The sequence below is a fragment of the Phalacrocorax carbo genome, chromosome 26 (genome assembly GCF_963921805.1).
Source record: "Phalacrocorax carbo chromosome 26, bPhaCar2.1, whole genome shotgun sequence".
Classification (NCBI taxonomy): Eukaryota; Metazoa; Chordata; class Aves; order Suliformes; family Phalacrocoracidae; genus Phalacrocorax; species Phalacrocorax carbo.
In genome coordinates, this window is record NC_087538.1 from 2,782,316 (window position 1) to 2,809,699 (window position 27,384).

A 27,384-nucleotide genomic window follows, 5' to 3' on the forward strand; every position below is an offset into this window, starting at 1 on the left:
CCTCCTGCATCCTTCTCTCTCTGTCCATTAACATTACAATTGCAGCGTCAAACTACCAGCAATCAGGCTTTCGCTAATAGCTCATGGTCTAGTCTGGGTTTAAACCAAGTTCAACTCAAGGCACACCACACCGATGGCTGCTGTGGGGTGAGTCTGCTCTTGAACCACGCCGGGTGATGCACGGCCCAGGAGTGAGTGACCTGAACCAACAGGCACATCAGGAACCGTCACCTGCATTTTTCCCTCTGCCTCACGTATGGGTCACCCACACAGCTCAGTGCATTGGAAAACGCTTTTTATTTGAGGAACAGCTGTAATTCAGAAGGAACCGCAGAACATTTCTCTCCGAGCATCTCAAAGGCACTCATTATCGTGACTGCTTTGGTGAGAACAGCATTCCTGCGATGGAAACCTGCAAGTTTTGCACAGAAGACAAAAGTACCAACAACATAAGAAACAAATGCAAACTTACTACGAGAAATTCTATTATTTCATAGCATTTTCCGACTGGCCTAGGCTAAGAGGTTACAAGCATTGCCTAACAACTCACAAGAGGCTATGGGTTGGCTTCTGCCTGGAGCTTGCTTCTTCCCCACCAGAAGCTATTTATGGTTGGTTACATGGGAAGGGATGAATTGCAGCAAATAAATGGAGTGCGCTGACAACCCTGAGAGTCATCTTCCATGAGAAGGGGTTCTGATGGGGGATTAAACTACTTAGTTATCTGCAGCCTTATTTGCACGCCGGGCATGTCCTTATAGTATGATCTGCCCAAGGTCTTGGTCTTTTCTCATGGCAAAAGGACAGCAGAGAAGGGCAGTAACTGACCTTCATTGCCCTCATGGCCAAATATACCAGAACTGGGGTTGATTTGGCCACACCACCTGTAGGAAACTCATCTGACAGCTACTGGCCTCTCTCCTGCTCTTTATCGTTCTGCCTATTTTTAAGTAAAAGAGGCAGAAACAAAGCAGAAATGTGTCAGCAAGTGGGAAGAGATCACTATTTGATCACACAATCAAGTCTAGCAAGATGTGTACACCAATAGCTTGATGGTAATCAGGGTTTTAGTTTTAGCCATCTTAAATTCTCTGAACACATTTACCATAATATAAACACATGTATTTTGCATAGCAAACATTATCATAACAGAAAAACTCTCTCTCAACTGGGTTTCTGCTCGTTTCCTACCCATAACTCTCTAACTTTGGCCAACACACGACTGCTGAAAGGTGCCCTTGGATCCACATTTCCTGCATTAGCTGGTTTTGTTACTGTCGAGATTGGCTTTGGTCTTGCAGCTGTAAAGCACGAGGGAAAAACGATCAGCCTTGTGCAATCAAAGCGATGGTTAGTTGTGCGTTATATTCCCCCCCTAAAAATTACCTTCTCTTGGTCCGGACGAAGGCAGATGGTAAGGCTTGGCTCTCTCTACAGCCAGCTGCCTCTGACCTCTAGGAAGGGTCTTGCCGTGCTGGGCTGAGAGAGAATTTCTGGCAACTGCTCTCTGTCTCCAGCGAGGAGCACAGTCGTTCTGATGAACGAGAAGCGTAAAGCAAGAAGTTAAATGTTACAAGAAGTTCATAGCACGGAGCTGTCGGTGCTATTTCGAATTAGGGAATATGTTTCCTCTACAGGTGCAGTAAAATACACCCCCTGCACGGAGCGGCAGCCAGTTCTGCCCATCAGCGCACACCAGCTTCACCCGGAATTTTTAGCCAAGCGGAAGGAAGACTAGAATAATAGCAGAACCTACAACTTTAAGTTAAAACCATGCCGGCACCCTGCAGAACCTCATTCTGACACGCTTGTCAGCACCCACAAGTTTCACGTGGCTGACAAAATAGTGCCTTTCTCTTGTTTTTCCTGAAACGCCGCTGCCCCAGGTGACTGAATCTCCAGGGCAGCGGCGGGTTACGTTGGACAAGAGGAAGTGAGGATTAAAATGAGGAAGAGAAAGCTGCCTACACACCCCTTCCCCCGGGATGGAAGCTTTCAAACGCAGGACCTCAGCCTTCCAGAACCACCCCACAAGTTTGCTTCCCTGGGAAACTATGGTTCTGGAAAGCAGCAAATGGATCACAGAACCACAACAGAAGTTCCGATAACACAGAATTTGACCTGCCTATGTTGAGACTCAGAAGTTAGGTAAGAATTTCTGTCCTAAAAGTGGTAAAACGAAAGCTGTGGAATTGCAGACCTCACGCTGTAGCTTGAGGAAATAATAAAAAGAACAACCCGTGATGCAAACGTTGCCTGTGGGTTGGCACCCAGAGTTGCCTGCAAGATACCAGAGATGACATACAACACACTCTTCCTTCCACAGTGACCCAAACAACTTCCAATCTTCTGAACGCTACATAACGTACGTCCCTGAATATCTGAATGGTAAGAGTGGCTGACAGGAGATACTTATTTAATCCTCAGACACAAACAAACTGTTCGAAGTGGAGTCAACAACAGCCTGGAACACAGAATTTCCAACTGCACGGGGTAGCTTTGGAGCAGTGACACATTCTGTTCAACTTTTAGGTTCAGCTGTAACGTAAGGTGCAGAGGCTTATTGCAAGTATTTCAAAGAAGGGTGTGATAAAGAAAGCAGGATTCTTATTGAGCACTGTTAAATCTAGTTAGTAACCCCTAAGAGAACCTTGCACACTTGGCAGAACTTTTACGCTTACCATGAGATGAACGTTCATCGCCCGGTTCAGCTGTGGGGCTGCCGTACAGTTGGCACGCTGCAGATGCCGGACTAAAAGAATCTCATGAGTCCGTAAAAATTTCTCCAAACACTTCTATGAGAAATAACACATTTGAAAACATATATGATGACCCTGCCTCTTCTCTTGGCAAAGAGGGGGTTCAGATTTTCCTCTTGCCCACACTTACTTGTTCAGAGTCTGTGAAAGGCAGCCTCAGGAAGTCTCCCACTAGTCCCATCTCCCGACAGATGTCATACATGTCTTTTAATAGCTCTTCCTCCTTTAACTGAGCGGTGTGCTCCTGCAGCAGAGCCCAAGCCTCCGCCATGCACCTGCAGTTAAGTTTTTGAGATGTAAAGGCGTATTAATAGTATAACTAAAAAGATACCCCACAGTTATTGTGCTCAAAGTTTAAAGGAAATTTAGGGGATTGTGATTTCTAGTGTTTGCTCTCCATCTTTCACAGGATTTCAATGCCAAAATGGTGGCATATATTTCTTTACCTATTGGACAACAGCACAGTGAGGAAAAGCCGCTCTTCACGACTGCTTGAGAACGGTGGCTTCATCACCTGCATGTATCTGAGGGCTCGCCCATGCTCTCCTTGGCACATGAGGGACCGAAGAATTCTCACGTGTTGCCACGACACAGGTTTGATTGTAGCTGGGTGAAAGAGCAGGGCCAGGGAGTTCTGCAGAAGGTGGAGATCAGGTTTACTAAGATCACAGAATCCCAGGTTGGAAGGGACCTCAGCGATCATCTAGCCCAACCTTTCTGGGAAGAGCCCAGCCTAGACAAGATGGCCCAGCACCCTGTCCAGACGACTCTTGACGGTGTCCAACATGGCCGAGTCAACCACATCCCTGGGGAGATTATTCCAACGGTGACTGTCCTCAGTGTGAAAAATTTCCCTCTGGTGCCCAATCGGAATCTCCCCAAGAGCAACCTGTGTCCATCCCCCTTGTCCTCTCTATGGGACTCCGTGTAAAAAGGGAGTCTCCACCTTCTTTGTAGCTACCCCCTAAGCCCTGGTACATGGGGATGAGATCCCCTCTGAGCCTCCTTTTCTCAAGGCTGAACAAATCCAGCTCTCCCAGCCCATCCTCGTATGGCAGCTTCCCTGTCCTCTGATCATCCTGGTGGCCCCTCTCTGGGCCCCTTCCAGCCTGGCCACATCCTCTTTGTATAGAGGGGATCAGACTGGACACACAAGCACACAACAAAACTGTTCAAAAGTTTCTTCAGTAAGGGTGAATGTCCTTGATACCGGACAGGTAAATATAAATTCTTTACTATTTGCAGGAAAAAAAAAATCAGTTAGCCATACAGAAAAAAACCAGAGTCTTTTAAAAGGAGTGATTCACACTCGGCTAGGGTTACCAAATCCCCATAGGCAAACATCACTTCTTAGAAATACAAGTTATTCTCCCAGACAGGTTGCATTAAAATTGTGACAGGCAAAGGCAACCTTCAGCATCAGGAGGAACATGAATTAGATTGAAGAGTCACTTTTGCGGTCTTCTGTCTCAAGTCTTGCTGCCAGGATGGTCACTTGACTATTTAAAGTCCCCAAACCACTGCTTTTGAGAAAGTGCTCGACTGCTCTGCTGAGAACAACCTGAACAGACGGCTTTGGCAAGTCACACGTCAAGCATTAACGCTGACTTCTTCATTGTCTTAATCCATTTCCTCTCAACGTAATTAAAACCAAACTGCAGACCATCACGTATTGCTGAAGGTGCTGCTGAAGCAGCATTACAAAAAAGAAGCTTCCCATGTTTTATCACCTGGTATCAGCTAAGCACCAGGGTTTTTACATCATTTGATAGATCATAGCATTGTATTGCAATGTGTGCCCAACTAAACTGTCACATACTTACATCATAGTCCTTGTGGTCTAGAAGCCAAAAACCTCGAATAAGCTTAACAAGGCCCGAAGGGATGGCAAAGGCAGCTGCGAAGGAGTCGACGGAAGGTTCTGTTTTGTTCGGAAAGGAATGTATGATGTCTAGCAGCAAGTAAATTGTCTGATATCAAGTATCTAATTAAGGCTAATAGATTTGCAAGACCAACAATTTATCACATGAAATAACATTATTACTATTGTTAATAGAATATTAATAGATAATAAAATGAAATAAGAATATCATAGTGGTAGGACGCAGAAAATACTCATGTATTAGTCTTGCCATTTCATGCTGTTGCAACCTGAAGATAGTCAGGCCCTAACAACAAAATTGCATTCTGAATAAATAACCAGAAAGACAGACTCTCTGATTTCTCTAAGGCATTCAGAAAGGTTGCCTTTCGATATTTAAACAGTTCCGTTGGAAACACAGGCTCCCTCTTTAGTCACTGGAGCCACCAGCTGGACATTCAAAACACGAGAACGGCCAATGCTTGATTATTAAAGCAAACAAATTCTACAGCTGGTTTCTTCCCTCCTTTCCAGCGTATATGAAACAACTGAAATTAGGGTGTCCTTACAGCACAGCTTAGCTCTGCATGATTAAAACTGGATTTAAACCAGTATGTGGATCACTCATTGGCAGTGTCACTCTCTCTTTCTGACAGCTGTTTTGGGGGGTCTGTTCTCATCAGAGAGCTCCGGGGTGCAACAGCTTTAAAGCCCCTGCTCTCTAGGCTCCCCTCTCGGGTCAGACAACACACAACCAAAGCAACACAGTGTATTTCGGCAGCTTAAAAGTTCAGTTTCTGCCCAATGACTTTTCCCTTCTCTCTCTCTATTATTCTGTGTGCCCGCACTTGTAACAGCACAAAAGCAAGCCCTGTTAGCTGTGCTGGAAAATGGATGATTTCAGCAACATCAGGTCCTGGTACACCGCTGTCAGAAATCCTTTTGCTCTGAAGCAGCACATTCTAGTGCATCGCTCGAGGAAGCAGCTGTTTGCTACAGCTGTGGGTGCTTCAAAAATGAAAAACAGTTTACATTTTGAGACAATCTAGGGGAGCTTTCTACCTTTAACATTGCTTAGTAAACCTGTTTTCTCACATCAGAAAAGACTTTGCAACAAAACATTTTAAAAATTCCTAAACAATCCACAGTACAAAGAAATCAAACAATGCTTCTGTCTGCGACTTAATTCTTAACTACACGTGTTCATCCGCAGTGTGTTTGAAGCACAAATTAGAAAATGCATCGAACGCGTAGGTGACAGACATTTCAGACCCCTGATGCGCGTATACTGGAGGTGTGACAGAAATAACTCCAAGGGATACGATTGCATGTTTGTGGCTTTCTTCAACGCCTTCTAGCAAATAGAGCTCCAGCAGTGCCTGGAATGAAAAGGTAGAAGCTTTTTAAAACTCCTCTCTTTGAGAAATCATTGGCTTTGGGGGAGGGCTGGGCTGGGGCTGGGGTTTGTGGTGGTGGTGGTGGTTGTTTTCAGGGAACACAACACTCACCTGTAAACTAGGAGGTGGGTATTTCCCAGTTCCTCCTTCCTCTCTCTGCCACATCTCCTCAACTTGGTCTCCCAACTGGGAAACCATCCCATCGATCATCAGGCAGTCAGAGTCCCATTTGCCTCTGGAACAAAACGTAGCGAGGATTTGACAGAGGAAAACACTAATTCCGGCCTCTCGGTGTCACAGATTTCCTCCAGCCAAAACAAACCCAGCTAAAGCTCCCATGACTCCAAGAAAGGAACAAACAGACAAAGGCATGATCATGACTTGAAGTAGACTGGAAAGAAATTTCGGAGTCAGGTGAAAGGTGCTCATTAGATCCTAGTGAATTATTAAAGGAGCTCCAAATAGGAATCCAAAAAGCTCCCTTATTAAGGGGAAAGTTGCAGCGACCTTTTAGTTTTCAGTTTTTCTTTTGTGCCGCATTACTTGTAATACAAGGGCAGTGTGAGCAAAGCTACCCCAAACCTCACGCCCCCAGCGGGAGTGTTCCCACACACAGCGGTGAGACCCCAGCACGGCAATGTCAGGCTTTGGTCTCAGCACCTCGCTTCTGTTACTGAAAAACAGTCACGGTCAGAAAGCTGAGCCCGCAGCTGAATTCTGGTATCCCCTGAAGCAGCACGTTTGCGCCTCTGCACGTGCCATCACAGTGACGGAGGGCTGGCCTGTGAAACACTGCATTCCTCAGAAGCCCATCGCAGGCTCCTGCGGGCTGCGACGCCAGCCTTTCATTTCCCGAGGAGGACGAGCAGAAGCAGCACGCTGGAGGTGGTGCTTCTAAGGAGCCCGTGAGCCTGTACGAGAGTTACCTGAGAAGGACGCGCAGGAAGAGGAGCTTGAAAGCCAGCGCCTGACATAGAGCAGCTTCCACCTGGACTCCTCCTGCTGCACCTTGCTCACGGTGCCACAGCCACGGCTACTTGAGGACTTTCTTTAGGTTACAGAACAGTTGCCAAAGAAAAATCTGTTCTCACCTAACCCAAGGCGCATCACCATTATGCTCGTGAGCCAGCCCAGGAAAGGGAGCTCCCGTGAGGAAGGGGCTTTTATCCAGTCGCCAGGAGAGCGCTGGCCGTGCCAGCTGCATGTGACTCTGCCCATCTCCTTCAACGACACCGCGGTGCTTGGGAGTGGGAGATTTGGGCCAATCCCCTTATCGCCATCTATCACTGGTCATTGAGAGAGATTATTTTTGCTTTGTTTTTTGGTTTTTGCTTTGTTTTTTTTTTCCTAAAACACGCTTTCTTCTGTGTCCAGAACAATTGCTCTGCAAAGGCCGTGCCTTGCTGACCTGGCCGTGACTGATCCTGTCCTCACCACACGACCTTTTCCAGTGGTAACAAATGACACAGAATTGCCAATGAATTACGTGCACGTCAAAACAATGATGGTACCAACAAAGGGCACTAAGCAGAGGTATATATCAACATTTCAACACGGGAAAGGAACCTCTCTGTTCAGCAGGACACACGCATCACTCCAGTCAAGAGTGTTGCCAGCAAATGCATGAAGCGTAGCAAATACAGCTGCTGATGGAAAAGCCACTTGCTGCCGCTTCTGAATTTGCAGTGGAACTGTTCTAGAGCTTTCCTGCACGTCCTACCTTGATAAACGCTCCAGTTGCTGTCGATGACCAGCGTAGTAGCTCCGAATCAGAGGATAATTGTAGAAAGGTCTAGAGAAACGCATCTCATCACCTACAGGCAATAAATAAGAAGTAAGTTAAAGCAGTCATATCACATTTTCAACCTACAGTTTTTGACTAAAAAGACAGAAGAACACACAAGCTAAGCATCAAAAGCACAGCCAAGCCTCCGGCTTTGAAAGAAGCCCAGCCTCCTTCTGCCTTTGCTAAAAGAGACCTACGACACAGGAGTCAATTCCTCCTTGTCCTAAGTGCCATTTCAAGCTTACAGGTGATGTAGCATCCAGAACATGTAGTGTCAGCTGAAGTTCACTCTAAAAAAAAAACCCAGTTCTCAAAGGGAATGGGTTTTTAAACATGTCATGTGAACATGCGTAAGACAGTTAAGGCTGACAATAGGATTTATAACCCATCCAAATGATGAACTATTTCCAAGGTGTATTTTTTCCTCAAACAATCCGTAAAAAGTTCAAAACACGCACGTCAGGCTTTTACTGTAAAATCAAGCATTCCCGTGTTGGTGCTTTAGCAGTTACTTGTTTACAATCCCAAAGATTTCAAGCTGTGGGCACGAGCAACTCCCTCCCTCAGAGGCTTATTGCTGTTTCTGAGAAACACCCCGGAAAGAAACTGCTTCCATCATTCTACACGACGTAGTTGAAAAAACAGTGAAATCTCAATTTCAGCAGCAGAACTTCAGCATCTGCTGTCACTGAACGGGCACGACTTGGTATTGATGAAGCCTTGACAAAACCATGGGGAAGCACGTGTTCATAGGAAGCACTGACTGCTACAGACGCGTGACAGTTTAGGCTTACCTGAGCCCTCGGGCAGGAGGCGGGACCCACAGAACCAGAGGACCACTCGTGCATACAAAGCTGCGAGGCTGGTCACCGCCAGCTTATTTGTCAAGTCTGCAAAACATGAAAAGAAGCTTAAGAGGACTGTTGGTGTGCAATTTCTTTTGTTTTTTATAAAGCTCCCCTCATTGCACTAAAGAGAAAGTAGAAAAATAACACGGTAGAAATCTTTGCCTGTGCATTTTTCACTCCGTATCACGTCCTTCTCTGAAGTAAAAGCCCACAATCACAAGCAACCCCTACAAAGAAGAAGATTCACTAAAGGTTTAATAAAAAAGTGAAGTTGGAACTACTAAATCCACTCATGGATAAGGCACCTGTTCTTCACGTAGCAGAGACGTTTACTCTAGCAAAGGGATTTTCTCTTTTCTCCTCAATATGCCAGGAACAAGTTCTAATAGAAACAGCTACAGAAACTCATGCAACTCACTTTACATGTTACTCATTTAGGCTTCCTCTCTGATTTTAGTCATTTCCAATCCAATATTTGCATGCAATCACGCACTGCTAGCTGACAATCAAAGGGAGTATTTGTCACAGTGCCACATCCCGTTGCTGTAATTTCAAGCCGGGTGCTTGCACAGCTCCTTGCTGACCGCAGCCTCCCCACCCACTCGCACCAGCTCCCCAACAAACTCTTGCCCTGAACTCAACGCGCGGTAAGTGGCAGCCCCAACCCCTCCATTTAAGCCCCTTCTCCCCGCTACATTTGACTTTCTGCCAATCAGCAAAACCAACAGAAGCTCCTCTTTCCACAATTACAGCCCCAGCATCGTTCCAAATCTTCATAAGACATACCAGAGAGTTAGAAATACTGTGACAAACCTTCTCCGGCGAGCTCTTGTGCCTCTGTTAGAAAACAGTTCAAGACTGTGCTAAGGTTGCTCAAAAGCAACTGGCGGTGCTGCAGAGCCTGTAACCTCTGCGGGTCAGTGGAGCTGCAGGAGCCGTCAAACAGCGCAACACCTTTTCAAGAACAGGTATGAAATCGTTAGCCTACAGAGCCATTGCAGAGTTTCAAAGTGCACTTCCAGATCTGCGGGCAAGACCATCTACCAGCAGATCACTGAATGAGCTCAACTGGAAAGACTGATTCTAGGTTTGCAGCATGGCTGCACTAGTACTCACATATGTCATCAAATTCGTGTTGTGTATAGATCACCCTGCTCCATGTCCAGTCAAGGGCAAACTGTAAATTAGCAGCAGAACTTGGCTGCTCTTTAAAAAGAGAGAACAAAAAAGAAATGAATCAAGAATTCCAAACGAAGAAACCATGCAACATAAAAAAAACATAACAAGTCTTACCTTTAGATGTCCAAAGCTTAATGCAGCCAGTCAGAAGCCCTACAGAACCTGTCTGGGCAGCAGCTGACAAGACCGCGTCTAACTGCTCCTCCTAAAAGTAACAGGCGAAATCAAAGGAGAATCCTACCTGCTGTCAACATCCCAACCACCAACAGTAAGTGCTTGTTTCTAACCCTACACTCACTCAGGCATCACAGGCTGGGCTGCTTGTTGCTGTGAGGAGCACATGGAATTTTTCCCCTGACACATCAACTTCCCAAAGGCTAATTCTAATCTTTATTTGCATGCCTCTGCATTATCCTCTCAATTTACTGCGTTCCAATTAACTATTCCCAGCAACGTGCCCTGCTTATACCCATGGCACATGGGGTGCAGAGAAGTTTGCCATCAGGAATGCGCGAAGGGGACAGAACAAACAGAACTCTGCAACGTTTGCATGGAAGCAGTGAAGCCAAGATCAAGCAGCTTTCCAGGCTATGAAGACATGAAGCAGTTACGACACCCCAAACATTAAGTTGTCATTTCCCAAAATGACAGAAAAGAAGTGAAACATTGATGTTCTAATAGGTTTCAGTTTTAGGCGCTTCAAACACTGTGTTCTAATGCCGTGGCGATCCTTCAGAAGGGCAAAGCACAGGCAGGCACAGACGTGCACTGTTAAGGAGTAGCTTAGTGCAGCTGGTGTTCTGGTACTTCTTCCAGGTGAAATGAACATAGAAACATAGAATCATAGAATCCTTAAGGTTGGAAAAGCCCTCCAGGATCAATGAGTGCAACTGTCAACCCAACACTACCATGTCTCCTAAATCAGGCCTCAAGTGCCACGTCTACATGTCTTTTCAATACCTCCAGGGATGGTGAGTCCCCCACCTCTCTGGGCAGCCTCTTCCAAGGCCTGACCACTCTTGCAGTGAAGGCATTTTCCCTAATATCCAACCTAAACCTCCCCTGATGCAGCTTGAAGCCGTTTCCTCTCGTTCTATCGCTAGTGACCTGGGAGAAGAGACCAACCCCCACCTCACAACAGCCTCCTGTCAGGCAGCTGCAGGGAGCGATAAGGTCTCCCCTCAGCCTCCTCTCCTCCAGGCCAAACAACCCCAGGTCCCTCAACCTCTCCTCATGAGACCTGTTCTCCAGACCCTTCCCCAGCTTTGTTGCCCTTCTCTGGACACGCACCGGCAACTCTATGTCCTTCTTGTCCCGAGGGGCCCAAGACTGAGCCCTCATCAAATTGTCCTTTTTAGGGCTTTTGCTTTTTGTTTGCTTCTTTCTTTGGCTTTTTAAGCACATTCACAAGTATCTTTCCCTTCTAAATAAAATCATCACATTCAAAGCCATTTCTACACGTTCAAATACACACATCAGATTTCCATCTTTTTCTGAAAACCAGTCTCAGACAAGGAAACACACCGAGTACGACTTACGGTGGCAAACAAAACCCCAAACCAAGCTTCTTGCCCCTAATTCTGAGATTTGTCTTACTCACATTCACAAGCAATTCCTGCTCAAATCCCTAACAAGCCTCTGAATGATCTAGTCTCAATTCAGCAAAGGGTATGACAAATTTCTGCATTTCCCAATTATTTCCAACGTGGAGCTGACATCAGATCACCCAATCTGAATGGAAGAGCCTACATCAGGCTTGCAAAAGAAACAGCCTATGGGCCAGGCCAACCTGCCAAGACGTTCATGTTAGCTACCACACTGTGCACAAGTGCGCTTTGCCCCAACGCACCCCCACAGATCTGGTGAGGAATCCAGTAGAGAGGAAGATGAGGGCAGGGAAAGACTGCTCTCCCCTTCCTACCAAGTGCTCCTCTGCCTGAAGGTTGTTCTGAGGGAACGATGCTTCCTTTTCTCCATTCTGTCCTCTTTTCCCAGCTCATCAGGGATCAAAACCCAAACTCAGGACCACGCAGGCAGTTGCACTCATTGATGAGAGAGAAGGAACACCTTTCCCCGACTTTCTCTTCCTGCTCCTAGAGCAGCGCTCTCTTCCTTTCTAGACATTCAGTCCCTGATCGTGCTTCAACGGGAGGCAACGGTGGGTTTATACTCCCAAGAGGGGACCTCAAACATTACATTTGATAAAACTGGCAGGGTACAATTGCAGTTACGCGTGTGGATGGGCAGGAGGAGCATTAAATGGTCCCTGACACCGAAAGCAGCGCCATGGAAAGCTTAGGAAAGGTCCATCTCTTGACATTCTCCATAAAGACACAGTAAAAGCTCACCTCCTTCTGGAAGCCGCTGCACGTCACATGAACAACTCCAGAGCTCAGCAGGCACGTGCCATCTGCAGAGACAACGAACGTTGGACAACATTCCATACTCTCACCATGATGGTAGCACCAGTTTACATTTTTGTCACAGCAACCTCTGGAAAGGTACAACTGAGTACCCGTTTTCCTCATGACATCACTTACAGCCTTTTTTAGAAAAATAATGGCTGAGTGTAGAAATTTTACCTCCGGGGCTATCGAGGTGCTGCGCTTTGAGCTTCAGCCCAGAGTCATTTCATCTGATCACCAGCACCACCTCACGGGCTGCGTTACAGAAGCACCCAACCCCCAGACCCAGCCGCCTGTCAGGCAGGTGTCACAACAGCACATACTTGGTCAGTACAACGTCATCACAGTTGGGTGGGTGGGGGGTTGGGGTGTTTCGGTTTGGTTGGGTTTTTGCGTGACAAACAGTGAACAGGAGAACCAATAAATGGCATTTGAGCTCGGTTTAAGCTTATCACTACTCAAAGCCATATAATACCTACCAAAATTATAGGTGCTTGGATGAAAACACAGCTCAGGTTGTGGGTAAGAAGGAGGAACTCTCCAGCTTAGGCTGCGCTCCTGCACCACAACATCCAGAAGGAGGTTTGGAGCAGTCGTGCTTGTCACAGCGTCCAGTGACCACAGTGCAAAATAGGGGCAGTCCTGAAGGGATTCTTCTGGCCTGAAAGAAAACAAGCGCAGAAGCTAAACGCCGACTTTCCAGTGAATTATGGGGAGGGATACTGAAACCAGCTTCATAAAAACCTACCTTAGTGAGCCTGGCTTTTGAGCCTCATACCAGCAGTCAAAGTCAAATACACCCAAATAAGTAGATGGTTTTCCCTGGCCGCATGTGTTCACTTGCCAGCTGAAGACGGAGACACTGGTGTCAGGAGATATGACTGGAAAAGACAAGACATTGTTTCTTATTGGGAGAAAATACAATCTATCTGACATTTTCAAAACATCCCTTTCTAGTTTGGCTTCATTCTGTTACGTCACTCATGAAACACAACACTTGACTAAGAAGAATTTTAAAAATGTACACCATAGCATCACCTCTGTGATAGGTTTCAGTCATGCTGCCCCCCTTTGCGAGTTCAACCTGTATCCGTCCTAAGACAAACCCAATACACAATTGTCAGGTAATCAAGTCTCCCATACAGTAAGAGTGCATCAAGATGGTTAGAAAAAAACAAAAACCAAAAAACAACCCACCACCCTAGGAAAACATACATTGCTGCTTTTAGAAAGCATACAAATTCTTGTCGTATACACTTGATCACTCAGCTGGCATTATTAATTTCCAGATTCGACTCGATTACGAGTGTTACGAATAGCTCCTTTCCAGCACAGTCAGAATGAAGGAACACAATTATCACACAAAACAAACACCAAAACCCAACCCCAACAAACAGGAGGTTGGAACAAAGAGTTTAACATCAAACATTGACCATGTTACACTCGGGTTCTCTCAAGAAGTGGCATGGTCTGTCGTCTCTGGGGAGAAGGCATTCTCCAGATGTGAGCAAAGTGGGGGGTGCATCCTTTACCCTGACAGAGCAGGGAACCAGGAGACAGGTCATTTGGCAAAATGGGTCTCTGTTCTCTGCTGAGTTCATCAGGGCTGCTCAGGGAGCCTCCCACGCTTTACTGCGTGTCATCGTGAACTTCTGTGCCCTTTCACTTGTGTGAGCCGCTGAAACTGCCTTTGAAGATGTCAAGTAGTTTCATAAATCAGAAGCCAGCTTCCTTTCTAACCTCAACCCACATCCAACAGAAGCTCATGTGGGCCTACAACTTGAATAGTTTCTGGATAAAAGCTAATGAGGAGCCATCAGAAAAATGACAAGCATTTTTCCATGCCTCAGACTTCATGAAAAGGGGACCGAAAGGGCCTTTTTTGTTGGTTTTGGTTTGGGTTTTTTGGTGGGTGCGCCTGTTGGTTGTTTTTGACAAGGTTTTAGAAGGCCCTCTCCTCAGAATCATGCCACAGGTGGAGAAAATCCAAAGGGGTTTTCATTAGATTTTGACACGCTGTTGTTAGAGGATGGCACCCCAAAAGAGGTGGAAGCTGCCTCTTCAGGACTAAGACAAAGCTAATAAACACAAATAGCCTAGAAAGTCATGCCAGTGTCGTCTTTGTAACAGCAGACATAAGTTAAGGCCAGTAAGAAGAGAGGGAAGGGCATTCACACACCCAAACAAAAGGCTGTGAAAGTTATCACTGCAGCCGGCTCAGAGATGTGCTCAGAGCATCACTGGATGTGCAAACCCAGAGATGCACATCTCATTATTGCAAGGTAATGAAAGACACCAGAGGAGTTTTAACTGTCGATCCGGACAAGGGAAGCCAGAAGCTATTGCTTTAAGAGCTTGTAGGTGTAGGAACCTATTAGACACAGAGAGGGCAAAGTGCACAGGCAGATCATAGACTCGTAGAATCATTTAGGTTGGAAAAGGCCCCTAAGATCATCGAGCCCAACTGTAAACCTCATACTGCCAAGCCCACCACTAAACCCTGTCCCACAGCGCCACGTCTGCACGTCTTTTAACTCCCTCCAGGGATGGTGACGCCACCACTTCCCTGGGCAGCCTGTTCCACTGCTTCGCAACCCTTTCTGTGAAGAAATTTTTCCTAAGATCCCAACTAAACCTTGTGCTCTAGACCCTTCACCAGCTTCGCTGCCCTTCTTTGGACACACTCAGCACCTCAGTATCTTTCTCGTAGTGAGGGGCCCAAAACTGAACACAGGATTCGAGGTGCAGCCTCCCCACCGCCGAGTAGGGGGGGACGATCACTGCCCTACTCCTGCTGGCCACACTATCTCTCATACAAGCCAGGATGCTGGTGGCCTTCCTGGCCACGCGGGCACGCTGCCGGCTCATCCAGGTGCTTGGGGAAGGTATCAAACAGATCTGGCCCCAGGACCGAGCCCTGGGGAACAGCACTCGTGACCGGCCGCCAGCTGGATGCAGGTGCAGGCATAGGTTGGAAGAGGGGAAAAAAGAAAGTTGAGGGAACATTCCTAAGCAATGGAGGGGATGATCCTACTGTTCAAAGACGAGAGCTGGAGGAATAAAATGACTGACAGGTGTTATAGAGGTGACCCCACCATACATCGCTACAGCATGTCAGCAAGCATTGAAGGGAAAAATAGGGTTTATTTTAACAAGTCCCACAGAACCTAAGCACCCAGTTTTTCCTTTGAAATAAGCCCAAGAAGTTAGTCTATACAGATACTGAAGACTTTCAGGCTGTGGGTATGGAACATCATTCACTGCTTGGATGCCAAAGCCATTTAGTTTAGAACAACCAAACACGGGCATCAGGAACAAACCTTCATCAACGCTGCCTTCTCTGTCAATGCAGTTGGGAAAGATTTCTACAGCCTGACAGCTGAGTAGTTTGGCCTTGCTGCCCTGCCCTCTCAAGGGAAAGGCTCCACCCGTCAGATCCAAACTGTACTTTTCAACACAGGATGCCAAACCCTGCAGAAAAAATCACAGGCGAGAGAAAGGTCATTCTGAGAGAAAAGCAGACATTATACCTCAGTAGGAAAGAATGTCTATGTCTAATAGAACCTGCATATTGTACTGTATCTCTCCCAGGCGCTTAATCTGATGGCAAAGAGAAACTACAGCTGACAAGCAAGAGAACTGAGTGTCAAACCGTAACGGGTAAGTTTGGTCGTAAAAGCTTTGCACATTTTCAGAACTGAGCATTTCCCTCGCATTACTGGTTCTAAATGTGTTTTGCAGAATTCCTTGCACCATCCCGGTTTCTTCACAAACCTACGTATTTATCTAGAAAGAGAGATCTGAAATAATGCCATACATAGGCATGCAAAGCGCTTTGCTCCATGACTTGATCACAGAACTGATGAAGTTAGAGGAGTCACGGCCTTCCAGCAGCCAAAGCTCTCTTGCGAGGCATTATCTATAGGCACACACCGCTAGAGTGAAAGCCCATCCCTCGGGAGTAGCCATGAGAACGTCTTCCTGAGTCACACTCTTCTCTCAAACCACGTCAGCTCCTGCCAGCTCCTCCTCTCACCTCCTCAGGGACTAAAGGGTGAAATATGCCTCCCTGCCTTCACCAAGTGCAGCCAACAGCAAAACAACCCGGCGGACATGGCATGCACGTGGGCAAGGCGTTTAGGGGCACGAATTCCTACAGAGTCAGCCAACTACTTTGAGACCTACAGAAACTCCAGCAGGATTGTGTGGAACCTCTGAGACCACCATTTGCTAAGCAAGCATTGACTGAAATACTGTCTTTCCAAATACAGCACTTGGTCAAATGCTCTACCCTACAACACATGGGTGTGTGGATTGTGGACAAAGAGCAGCTCTACAATTAAAAACCAACCAAACAAAACCAAAAGCTAAGCAGCTAAAAATCTCCAAAAACCTACCAGAGAATAAAAAAATTGCTTGTACCTCATTCTACCCAAGTTTCCTAAAGTTTCACAGCTCTAGAAGGAACTGGCATGAGACAATCCATTCTCGTATGACCTGATATGTTACATTTAACTCACCTACTCTGAGAACAGGCAAGCTTTCTCTTAACCATTCTAGGAAATACTACTAATAAATATCAAGGCTGTAGAGCACAGATCCTCTCCTACCGCACCTCAACAGGAAAGACATGCTCTGAATTAAGATTACTTTCCCATCCAAAAGATTTTGCAAGGGTTTCAGGCGTAACACTGAATAAAATTATACGTTCTAAAAACGCGTCTTCTATCTGTTAGATAACAGAGAGGTAAGGCTAGTTCACCTCTATTTTAAACACAACCTCTTTGGAGCCACTTCTAAAAATTTACATATACTTTTTTGACCAAATCAGACCACTCTTTACTGTATTTGCGTATTTTGCTGGCTTCAAGAGCAGAGTTCGTAGGTAACGCAGCCAAAAAGTAGAAAGAGTTCTCTTTAGAGCTACGAAGTTTCAGGACCAGCACCGAAGAGACCCTGCAGGTGAGCGTCCTGTGAAGTCCTGCTGACAGAGCTCAAAGGGAAAACAAGAATTTAAACCTGAAGACCGGAACAGAATAAAGCTGTACGCCCGTGTTTTAAGGAAGGGAGACAGACAGAACCTTATTCAACTCTGCAGTTTGGTTAAACAGAGCTACTCAAAGCCCTGTCTTCTCTTCCTACAGGCCATTCACTTGGTGTTTAAATGAAGAATCATTTTCTTTGTAAAAGCTGCTGCCTCTTCAGGAACTGAATTTATACGGGCTCTTTGCAGACGGCCCTGGCTGGAACACACGACACGGCGGTATGAAATTGTACGACTTCTTTTCAAAAAGTATGGACAAAGGCCGTGCCCGGGAAGACTCAGCAAAAGATTCTTTCTTTTTAAGTCATCTCTGAATTGTCATGGTCAATATTCCCCCTGCCAACTTCACTGATACTCCCTTAGGGAAAAGGACTCTTTCCATCCTTTCACGGACGTGCACGTCTTACCTCGTACATGGCTTGTCCTGAAGCCGAGCGCCTCCTGTCTGCGAACGCTAACTGCAACAGATGTAAACTCACGGCATCGCCTTCACTGGAAAAGGTACAAATGATGACATTTGGTTACAAAGCTGCTTTATAGTCCTCGTTACCCTTTCCTTAGGTCTAGGCTGAGGTTTCCTGAATAGCACTGTCTCACTGAAAAGAAAAACAGCCCTTCCCAAAACCCAAGAATTGGTCACATTTAGCCGCTAAACCACAAAGGAGGAAATTTGGACACTAACAGCTTCTGGGGCAAAGGCTACCCATACAATCTGGAAGCTTCAAGATGTTCTATGGAGTAAAAATGGTTGGGAACAGTTCTTGGCATTGAAGAGCTCGCAATCAAAACTGCTTTACAGTCAAACTGAAAAAGATTGCCACTCCATGAGCAGCCGAGCTGAGTAAATAGCTTGCTGATGCCGAGAGGGGCAGATCTTTCTCCCCTTCCCTTCCCACCAAAGCTCCAGTCCCTCCCCTGCACACACGGCACCTTCCACACCCTCCTTTCAGTCATTAGCCCAGCAGGAAACCACCGACTTGGCTGCTGAGCACCTTCCCTGCCAGCCGAGCTGAGCTGGCTCACCAAGGCTCAGGCTGGCACCAGGGAACCGGCCATGCTGTCACCTCCTCCTTTAGGGGCAGCAGGCTGGTGGATCCGCACCGTTAGTGCTCTGGAGCTGCAGCCTCCACTGCGCTCCATGGTATTTTCATACCACGGTGTGAATATCAGGCAAATCATGAAGCAGTCATCAGGAAACAAAGGAAGCCATTGAAGAATGCCAGCACAGAAATAGAGCCACTGTCGCTTTGCTGCCTTTCAGCAGGGAGGAACTAGTAGGTCCCTCTCCATCCCTGTTACATCCTGTACAAATCGCACCGTCAGCCCCTTCCATACCGGAGAGAATCTCCTGCACGGCTAATTCAACAAAACAAATACACGTGGGTCAACTCTAGGTGAACAAATACTCAAAAAAAAAAAAAAATCAGTGGCCGATAGTAAGCTTTTATTCACCTTTCTTGCGTCGACTGAACAGCCCACAAGTAGCAGCAGTTGCGAGGATCGTGCTCAGGCTCTTGAAAAGTAACGGCGCAGACAGGAATCCTTCCTCCTTCAAGCTGACAGTGGTGCCTGCAGGGTTAACAAAAACAGAAAGCAGGTGAGCCTGGTGGCCCTGCCTGTTTGTAGAAGGGGAGAAGCATCTTCTGAGCAAAGAGCCCCTGACGTGCTTCTCCTCAAGGCACAGAAGGTCACACTCCCGTCTCAAACAAGGGAGTCACGGGAGCGACTGCTTTTGATGCAACAGCCACGAGGTGAGGAAATTACTGTCCAGCACGGGCAATAACCTGGCTTTATCTCCTCCTCTGCCTGCGGAGCAGGAACATGAAAGATTCCTTCAGCTGCCAGGCAAAAGATTCTTCCTACTCTTGTCGCCTGCTTCAATATTGAACTGAAAATGCAGCCTCTCTTCTGCACAAGCTGAAAACAGCGCCAAACACCAGTAGTGTCTTGTTTCTTTACTTGGACTATCTAAAGCCTTTCTCCTCCAGACTTCTCAACCTTCTTTGCACCTTCACAATCTATTCTGGCCACCTCACTATCCCTCCACTCTCTATTCATGCCGCCAATAGTTCCCGGTGAGTCACTGCAGATTTGCTTAAGTGAATCCCGATCTGAACTGGGTCAGATATTCCAGGGGGGATTGCTCTTTGGCAGAGCTGAAATCATCTCCCTCATTTCTCTGTTGCTTATCCCTTGACATGACCCTTATTCCCCCTCCAAGTGTTCCAAGCAGACTTTCATTCCCATGCATCGCTGCCTTGGCATGGGTCAGTCCCCTCTTTTGGTCGAGGCTGAAATGTGGGAGAGAATGTCTTTTCAGCCACAGATCAGCTCTTGATCCTTCATGTCTCACTCCTTTCAACCGGGACGCTTTGAAGAATATGATCACCACAATCCCATCATTAACATACTTCAGCCTTTCAATGGGTGCCCTCATTGCAGGAGCTGCTTCTGAGAAATAATGTCTACAGTCTCTTTCATTGAAACACACACAACTCCTGCTGTCACTGAATACTGCTGGTGGAACAAACTGCCTTATGGAAAGCAGCTCTCTCACACCCTAACTGCTTGACAGAACCCAGAGAAGGGAGCTTTCCGCAGTTCCTCAGCCCACGGGCACAATAAGGAGAACAGTCCCAGCCCGCTGGGCAGAAGGCGGCCCACTGAATCCAGGTATGGCTCAATGGTTACTTCAGAAGGGGATTCCTAAACAGGCCAAGATTACACTCCACATTTCCCTCCCTGAAAAAGGGCTCTTTAAATTAACAGACTTCCTCCTCAAGCAGAGCCTTGAGAGCCCTGCACCTCCAGGCGTGACCAAGTGCAAAGGCCGACTTACTCCCACTGCAGAGTTTTCATATTCCACAGTGACAGGGAGCCGTCGGAAAAACCCACGGCGAGCTGGTTGCTTCTGCTGATGTAGCACAGGGTCGATATTGCTGTTCCTGAAGGACACTGTAACTGAAGGCAGAGATGTCTCCCTTCCCCGGTCACCATTTCTCTTCTTAGTGGAACTCCAGCAGCAATTCTGGTGACAACTACTAGAGCTACACGCACAAAACCACACAATAAAGGAATGCGTTATGCCATTCAGGTTGCATTTGAAACACTGACGTGACAACATGTATAAACTAATGCTACCGTCCCCGGCAAAATACCCATTGATGCAATACTTTGTCTGCTCTTCCCATTTTGTACGCACTCAGAGCACATAGGAACTCTCTGACTGGACAGGTATCCTCGCTCCTATTTCAAAACCAGGTGAAAGCGAAACCTCCATAGACAAATTCTTCCTGGGCTCTGCACATCAGCAGTTTGGGCCTCATGGTGAAGCTACTTGAAGTGACACCAGCTCCCGAGGCCACTCTTGTAAGAGCAAAAACAGCGTATGCAATCCGAGTACACCAAGTACAGGTTCCGTTTGGTGAAATGCAGGGATTTTGGTAAGGCATATTTACTTTAAAAAACAAGCCTCAACTTTGCCCCAAGTCAATGAACAGAAGCAGAAGAACATTCCCAGGAAACAGGGCACGTCCGACACACCTTCCTGTCAGGCAGCTGCACCGACTCAGATGGTCAGATTCCTACCCCTCACTGGTGAGAATCACCGTGACAGAGGGACCCTGGTGGGAGGGGGTATTTGTAACCTTAGGAGGAGTATGAAGCCACTCCCATTTTTAATCCTTTCAGGGCCAGACGATGTCAAACCGCCACCTGTCATCAGCAGTCATAAACGTCTGCACAGCAGTAGCTTCAAAGTGGGATGCGTGTTGTTGATTTAAAAGACACAAGTTTTCTTACTTTTCCGTTCAAGTTTAGAAACCGCAAGCTCACCCGATGGTTCATTCTCCCTCTGACTGCAAGAGAGATCATCCAAACCAAGGTCCACCACAAGCAGATGACCAACATCTGTCGCCACCGCTGCCACGCCACAAAACCCTTGCAGAGCCCGGTGCAGGTGCCAAGGCCTCGCGCTGGCTCCTCCGGGGTTAGTTATGGGCTCTACAGCAGTTACCTACAGGAAAACTACAAGTTAGTATTTAAGCTCTTTGACGAGCTTTGATAGAAATCACTCAAAAGTGAAGCCAGAATCAGCCCATCAGAAGCAAGAAAGTAAATACAGGGTTCTCAGACTTAAAAACACAGCATTGATCCCAATTATATCCAGACAAAACAAACAAACCAACCAACCCCCAAAAATGTCCTGTACAAAAATCCGTTACTGCCTTCCGTTTACGGGGTTTCCTGCAGGGATTTCGCTGAGCTCACTCCAACTGCAATGGTGCAGTCTATTATCACAGCTTACCAAGTTCCATTTTCTACTTAGAAACCATTAACTCAAAGACAACACAGAAAATGCGTTAAATGCAAGAAACTTGACCGTATTTAAGGGACTGGAGTAAGAAAGGCCAAACTCACTCTCGCTCTCCCACGGCCCCCAGCCCGTCAGCACTGGGATACAGCCCACGCCTTCTTTGCCAAACAGGTACTAGGGCAAATCTCGGCTCTCAGTCAGACGCGGCAGCGGCCAAGTTGCAGGGGAGACACACCGCTGCCACGGCAAGGGAGTCTTGTTACAGAGAGCGGAAGGGAGATACCAGCTTAGGGAAAGCTACACCAGTCCTCATTTAGAATCAACAGAGCAACCAGGGAAAGCAGAAAAGTTTTCAGTGCCGAAACAGCGGCAAAAAGCCCAGCAGCTGGTTCGCCAAAAGCCAGCTCCGGCTGAGGAGAAGCGCACGCTGCTCTGTAACACGCGGAGCCGCCTGCCAGCAGCTTTAGTACAAGGCCCTGATGGAGACAGACCTTTCCGCACCTGCAGCCCCTCCCGGGACAGCCCTGACTGCTCCAGCAGAGACACCAGCACGTGAGGGCTCCTGCACTAAGGCTCCACAACAAAAGAACACGGGCTGCCCTTCAGCCTCCTTGCATAATGTCACACAGTGACACCAGGGAGCTTTACATCAACAGCAACCTGTTACACGACAACGGAACAGAGCAGTGAGCACCACAAGGAGTCCTTTTTTTTAATATATTGGTTTTTCTCCCCAGAGGTGGGGAAAAATTGACCAAACCTCGAAGCCCCAAAGTTCTCTCCTCTCCCGTGTCAAGCACTTGCTGTGACTGCGCTGCCTGGCAATCTGCTACAGAATTTACCTTTCCCCTGGGCCACAAGAATTCTACTCCTAGAAGTGCCCGCAGTATTTGAGACAACTTTATATTGTTTCTGTCATGGTTTCAGCTGGGATAGAGTTAATGTTCTTCACTCTAGCTGGTATAGTGCTGTGCTTTGAAATTAGCATGGAAAAAAACCTGTTGAGATAACACACAGATGCTTAGGCTGTTGCTGGGCTTTGCACGCTCTCCTACACTGCTGCCAGCTCCTTCTGGGAAGGAACGCAGAAATCCTGTCTCAGCTCCCTGACTCTGCATGCTGCCCTTCTGCCTCACACAAACCAGCAAGAGTGGGGAAAATACCATTCCAGAGCTCTGAAACATGCAACCGTTATAAACCAATTTAATACCGTTAATGTTTTCAATTCAGATTTGCTTTTACAAGTCTGAATGACTGCACGTCTATGCCAGCGCACAGCTTGCCTTTCCATCTCAAACGCTGAGATTTATCAGGACGATCGGCAAACCCACACAGCGGAGCACCAACCCAGCTCAGCTCGTTAGAAATCACCACCACACAAACGCTCACTGCCAGCAGTCACACTGTAGCGCTACAGACAAACAAACCCCGCCTGGATTCTAGCAAGTCAAACCAAACCACGCTCTGGAAAGCTGAGTAATACGGAAGTATTTATCTGTCGCAGATTCTAAGGTGGTAAAGACAGAGGGAACCTTGATGTTCCATTACCTTAAGGTGACTCTTGTCTACACTCAGATAAGGAGCCGAGGGGAAAGGACGTCATTTGAGTTTATGGGTTAGAGAAGGCAGGGAAAATTAGCAACATTACACCAGAGTATCCCACCGGCACAAGCACCATATGCAATAAGCAGAGGTTCAAGGGCTTCAGGCTGAAAGTCAGTCTGTAACCACCTGCCAGGTAACGCAGTGAAGCCTGTTTTTTCCCATCCTAAGTCAACAGAAAAATGTGCTTTGCTCTAAAGTCACCTGCTTGCTAGTCCGAGACTCCTGGGAATGTGCCGAAGTCAGCTACAGCACAGCCATGGAAGTCTGAGATGTTTTAAAGACAGTATTTCTGACATAATGAACCATTCAGGACATGTATGTTACCAACACTTGAAAGGCAGGGTGAGGACGAGTTCTTTGTCACTCTGGCTAAAAAAAAAAGGTAGTTTTCAAGGCCTTTTTGTCAAAGTGGAGAATGAGGTAACTACGTGCTCTACTGTAAAACCAGAAAACTTGTTTGACTCTCTCAGCAAACTCAAAGGATAACGGTACCGTTAACCCCATAATTTCACATCAAGGTGCTCTCGACTGGACACTCTGCAGTGACAGGATGATGACACAATAGAGAAAATGGACGTCCTAGCAAAGAGACGCTCCAAAGCTGCTCCTGAAACAGCGTTATGCAGCACCTGACAACGTTTCCCCCATTAAAAAGCACCTACCCTTCCTGGCAGAACTACTGCTGTAACCACGCTCGATGTTCCAGGGTCGTACAGGCAGAGAACACTTCCCTCTGCTTCTCTCAAGCCAACCAGCAGCCCCGTTCCCGTCTGCCAGGAAACCTCCTTCACCACGCGGATGGTGGGAGGCTGCTCACGGGCTCCACTGAAACGGTGTGCAGAGAGCCGCTCTCCCGTCACAGCGCTCACGACCTCCAGCTGAGGGCCACACGCCAGCCAGGCCAGCCCATCTCTCCCTGGAAGAAGAGAAAAGGCTGGCTAAAGCAAACTCCCAGGAGAGGGTTGAAAACAACGGGAAAATCACAATCACTGCCCCTTTGCTTCAACAGAAGTAGCTCACAGAGCAAGAGAGGCTTACCGAATTCGGGTCGATTATTGAAAATCACCCACTGAATCCTCAACCAATGCATCGTAAAATGAACCACCTTATTATTTTGCATTTGGACTTGGCATTCCTGCACTGAAGAATTCTGCTTGTTTGGGATAAAGATTACAATAGATTGGTCTCTAGTCTTTATACCATATTCAGCTTGGTTTTGCTAGAAATCATCTAAATACATATGAGAATACAACTCCTAAAGCATACTTCAAATATGGCAAAATCTCAGCCAATTCTTTTCTAGTTGACTAACTTTGCTCGACACACGCCTACTTTGGGCAGGGATTTGGACTTCAACAAGGAATTACCTCAAAATGGGCACTGCGGGAGCCAATTTCAACTTTTACACGCGCTGATCACAGAGAGAAGTTAGCACATTTAGTTTCACTGAACTACTTCCAACACAAAGGGAGTATTAACTCAACTACTGCACTTACAGTCACACAGAGAGATTCTACATGGTCTCAGCAGAAGCCCGGACACCCAGGCAGGCCCCCGGCTCTACCTTCAGATCACCGACAAAGTCAGCTACCTCATCTGCTCAGCCGCTCTCAGCAGCTCTCCCGGGACACTCCTCTGCGTCCCATTAAATGCTCTGCAAACCTGGCTGCAGCGCCTAACAGGGCTTTCCTCTTCCTTCTGTTTTTAGTCAGGCTAGGAAAGAAAAAGCAGGGGAGGCTGCCTCTCTAACACTGTGGGAGAACTAGTTCTGCACGGGATGTTATGATGGTACCAATAAATACAGCCCAAAACCACACCAGGACTTTTTTGAAAACTGCCTTTCATTCCATTAGAAGTTGAGGAGGGCTCACTGACTTGCCCGTGTTATTTTAATAGCTCAAGACTGGCGCAGGCTGTTGTCCTTTCAAAGTTTAACTCTACTAATGTTTTAATGTTAACATTTTTCATCATTTTGTCATAGTTCATGCTTTCTGTTCTCTCAAAACCTGACGCACCTGAGCAGCACCAACCTGACACAGCTGATGCTGTGACCCCGTGCCTCAGGTCACCTCCAGGCAGTAACAACTTCACAGCAAGACCCAATTTCAAGGAAAAGGCTCACCTCTGGAAAACCGCCCACGCAGCACAGACCCTCGGGTGAGCTCATCTTCCCCAAGAGCCTGAATGGTCACCTCGGGAAACTGCAGCAGGCTGCTCGTTACCTGAGCCGCGAGGTCTCGCATTCTTCACTGTGAATAGAGAAGAAAATGCAAAAAGAGGCTCCTGACAGCCATCGACATTTCTGAGATTGACAGAACTTTCATCCCTTTGCCGTGAATAATCTCCCGTCCACCTCCTGCGGCTCTTTTCCTTAACAAAAGGGCACTCAGGACAGGTTTGGATCTCACAGCAGAGCAAAAGCAGAATCCTTTGCTTTTCTGATGCCTACGAGATCACCAACAAAAAGGCACGCAGGGGTACTGACAGGATAAACAACACGGGGAAAAAGCCCAAGACACTGGAGTCAAGTCAAGCAAGGCGGCACGAGTCAGAGAGTGAGCTTTGCATTAAAAAGCTCTAGAAAATAAATAAAAAAGAACAAGTTGAGAAATTACATGTTTGAGCAGAATCACATCCAGCCAAGTCAGTGTTCTGGGATGTCACCGTTGACTGACATGTAGTACATGAAAGTCAGATTCAAAGGCCAACAATGTTACGGGCTTACTGAAGGAAAAGCTACAGATACGGTCAGTCGCAGCTGCAGACGTGATGTCACAAACCAGGTTCACTTCAGTGCCACCAAAAGAGAGGCCTTGCTGCTGCCCCCATCTCTCCATCTGCTCCTTCCTTCTGCTCCTGTATCCCTGTGCCTTCCCTTGCCCTGACCTGCACACGTTTTAGAGCTCCTTAGGAGCCACATTAACTGCCCAGGCAGACAGGGAACGCACCCACAAGAGCAGAGAGCTTTCCACCAGCTTAGAGAGTGAAACGGGGTTGCAGAGAGAGCCAGCAAGCATAAAAGCCGGCACAAGGAAGGAGGCAGGACACTGCACCGGGGAGAAGGAGAGGGGATTTGCCCATCTCCATTCTGTGGCCGTAAGCCGTCCTGCTAGCTCATGCACGTGTGAAACCACACACTCACTTTGCAAGGAGAGCTGCAAGAAACCCCTTCGCTTTTAGAAAGGGCAGCACCCAAGGCACTCTCAGGCAACTCTGGACTCCCTCGTGCACGTAGAGGCTCACTCTCGCACGGAGGGAGGCTGAGGCTGACGGGCGTCATTCTTTCACTCAGCCAGATGTGGAAGCTAAAGTGATCTCAGGGAAGCGTTACTTGGTGGTCAGAGAAGGGACACCATTGCCTGACACTGCTCGGGTCACATTGTCTAAGGAAAGAGGACAAAGAGTGGGAAGAAGCCAAAGAAGAAGAAATGGAATAAAAACTATGCTCTGTTGAGAAAAACAGCATCTGCTTTGTTGAACAGCAGGGAAAGATCACAATTATAGAGCTTTTTGAATTACTATTAATGACTGGCTCAGTGACATTTTCCCCAGAAATACAGCCCCCAACAGCCCCGATCCCGTATCTGATGCAGACCACAGATTTCATTTCCCTTTACATGAACAAACCCAAACCCGAGACACATCAGTGTTTGACACTAGAGCCCCTTTACCCAGCTGCCTCCTAGGGTTATTCTCCAACACGACTATTCCTGCATGCAGGAGCTGCAGTCCCTCTCCAACGCGGCCAAGCTAGCAAAAGCTCCTCAGGTCACTCCTGAAAGTGTGCTCTGTTGCACACTGCTTGGCGTACCTGGACAGGCGGGCGCAGGCGCCGAGTGTCTCAGGGCAGAGCGCACACGCAGCCGTCCCGACAGAGGCAGAGCCCAGGGAAGACAACGTTCCCAGCGCTCCCACAGCGCTGGCCCCTCGCAGCACCAGTTCCAGAGTCACGGAGTCACAAGGGAGAGAAAGGCCTTCCGGAATCCCTGGGGGCAGCTGGTCCAGCCCCTGCGCAGGCAGGGTCCCCCAGAGCAGGCTGCCCAGGGCCAGGGCCCGGCGGCTGCTGAACCCCCAGTGCTCAAACACACCCCTTGCAAACAGCCGCCCGACGAGGGGAGCTGCGGAAACGTTGGCAGCCCACGCGACAGGCCCAGGGGTCTGGGGACTCGCTCCCACCAACTGAAG

General features: G+C 47.5%; 1 protein-coding gene across 1 annotated transcript; it reads right to left on the reverse strand.

The window, feature by feature from the left end:
- Positions 1-1,179: 1,179 nt before the first annotated feature.
- Positions 1,180-25,442, reverse strand: LOC135317487 (protein ELYS-like; the record flags this gene model as incomplete). Its single annotated transcript, XM_064473780.1, has 24 exons — positions 25,322-25,442; positions 23,862-24,115; positions 21,114-21,294; positions 20,119-20,326; positions 18,732-18,848; positions 17,687-17,771; positions 15,556-15,706; positions 12,984-13,116; positions 12,715-12,896; positions 12,185-12,240; positions 9,945-10,035; positions 9,768-9,857; positions 9,461-9,605; positions 8,957-8,961; positions 8,598-8,693; positions 7,738-7,831; positions 6,129-6,252; positions 5,943-5,999; positions 4,583-4,729; positions 3,206-3,393; positions 2,890-3,034; positions 2,682-2,795; positions 1,387-1,534; positions 1,180-1,301 (listed from the first exon to the last, which is right to left on the reverse strand). Coding segments are annotated over exons 1-24 (3,054 nt in total), but the record flags the coding sequence as incomplete, so codon positions are not given.
- Between the last annotated feature and the right edge of the window lie 1,942 nt (positions 25,443-27,384).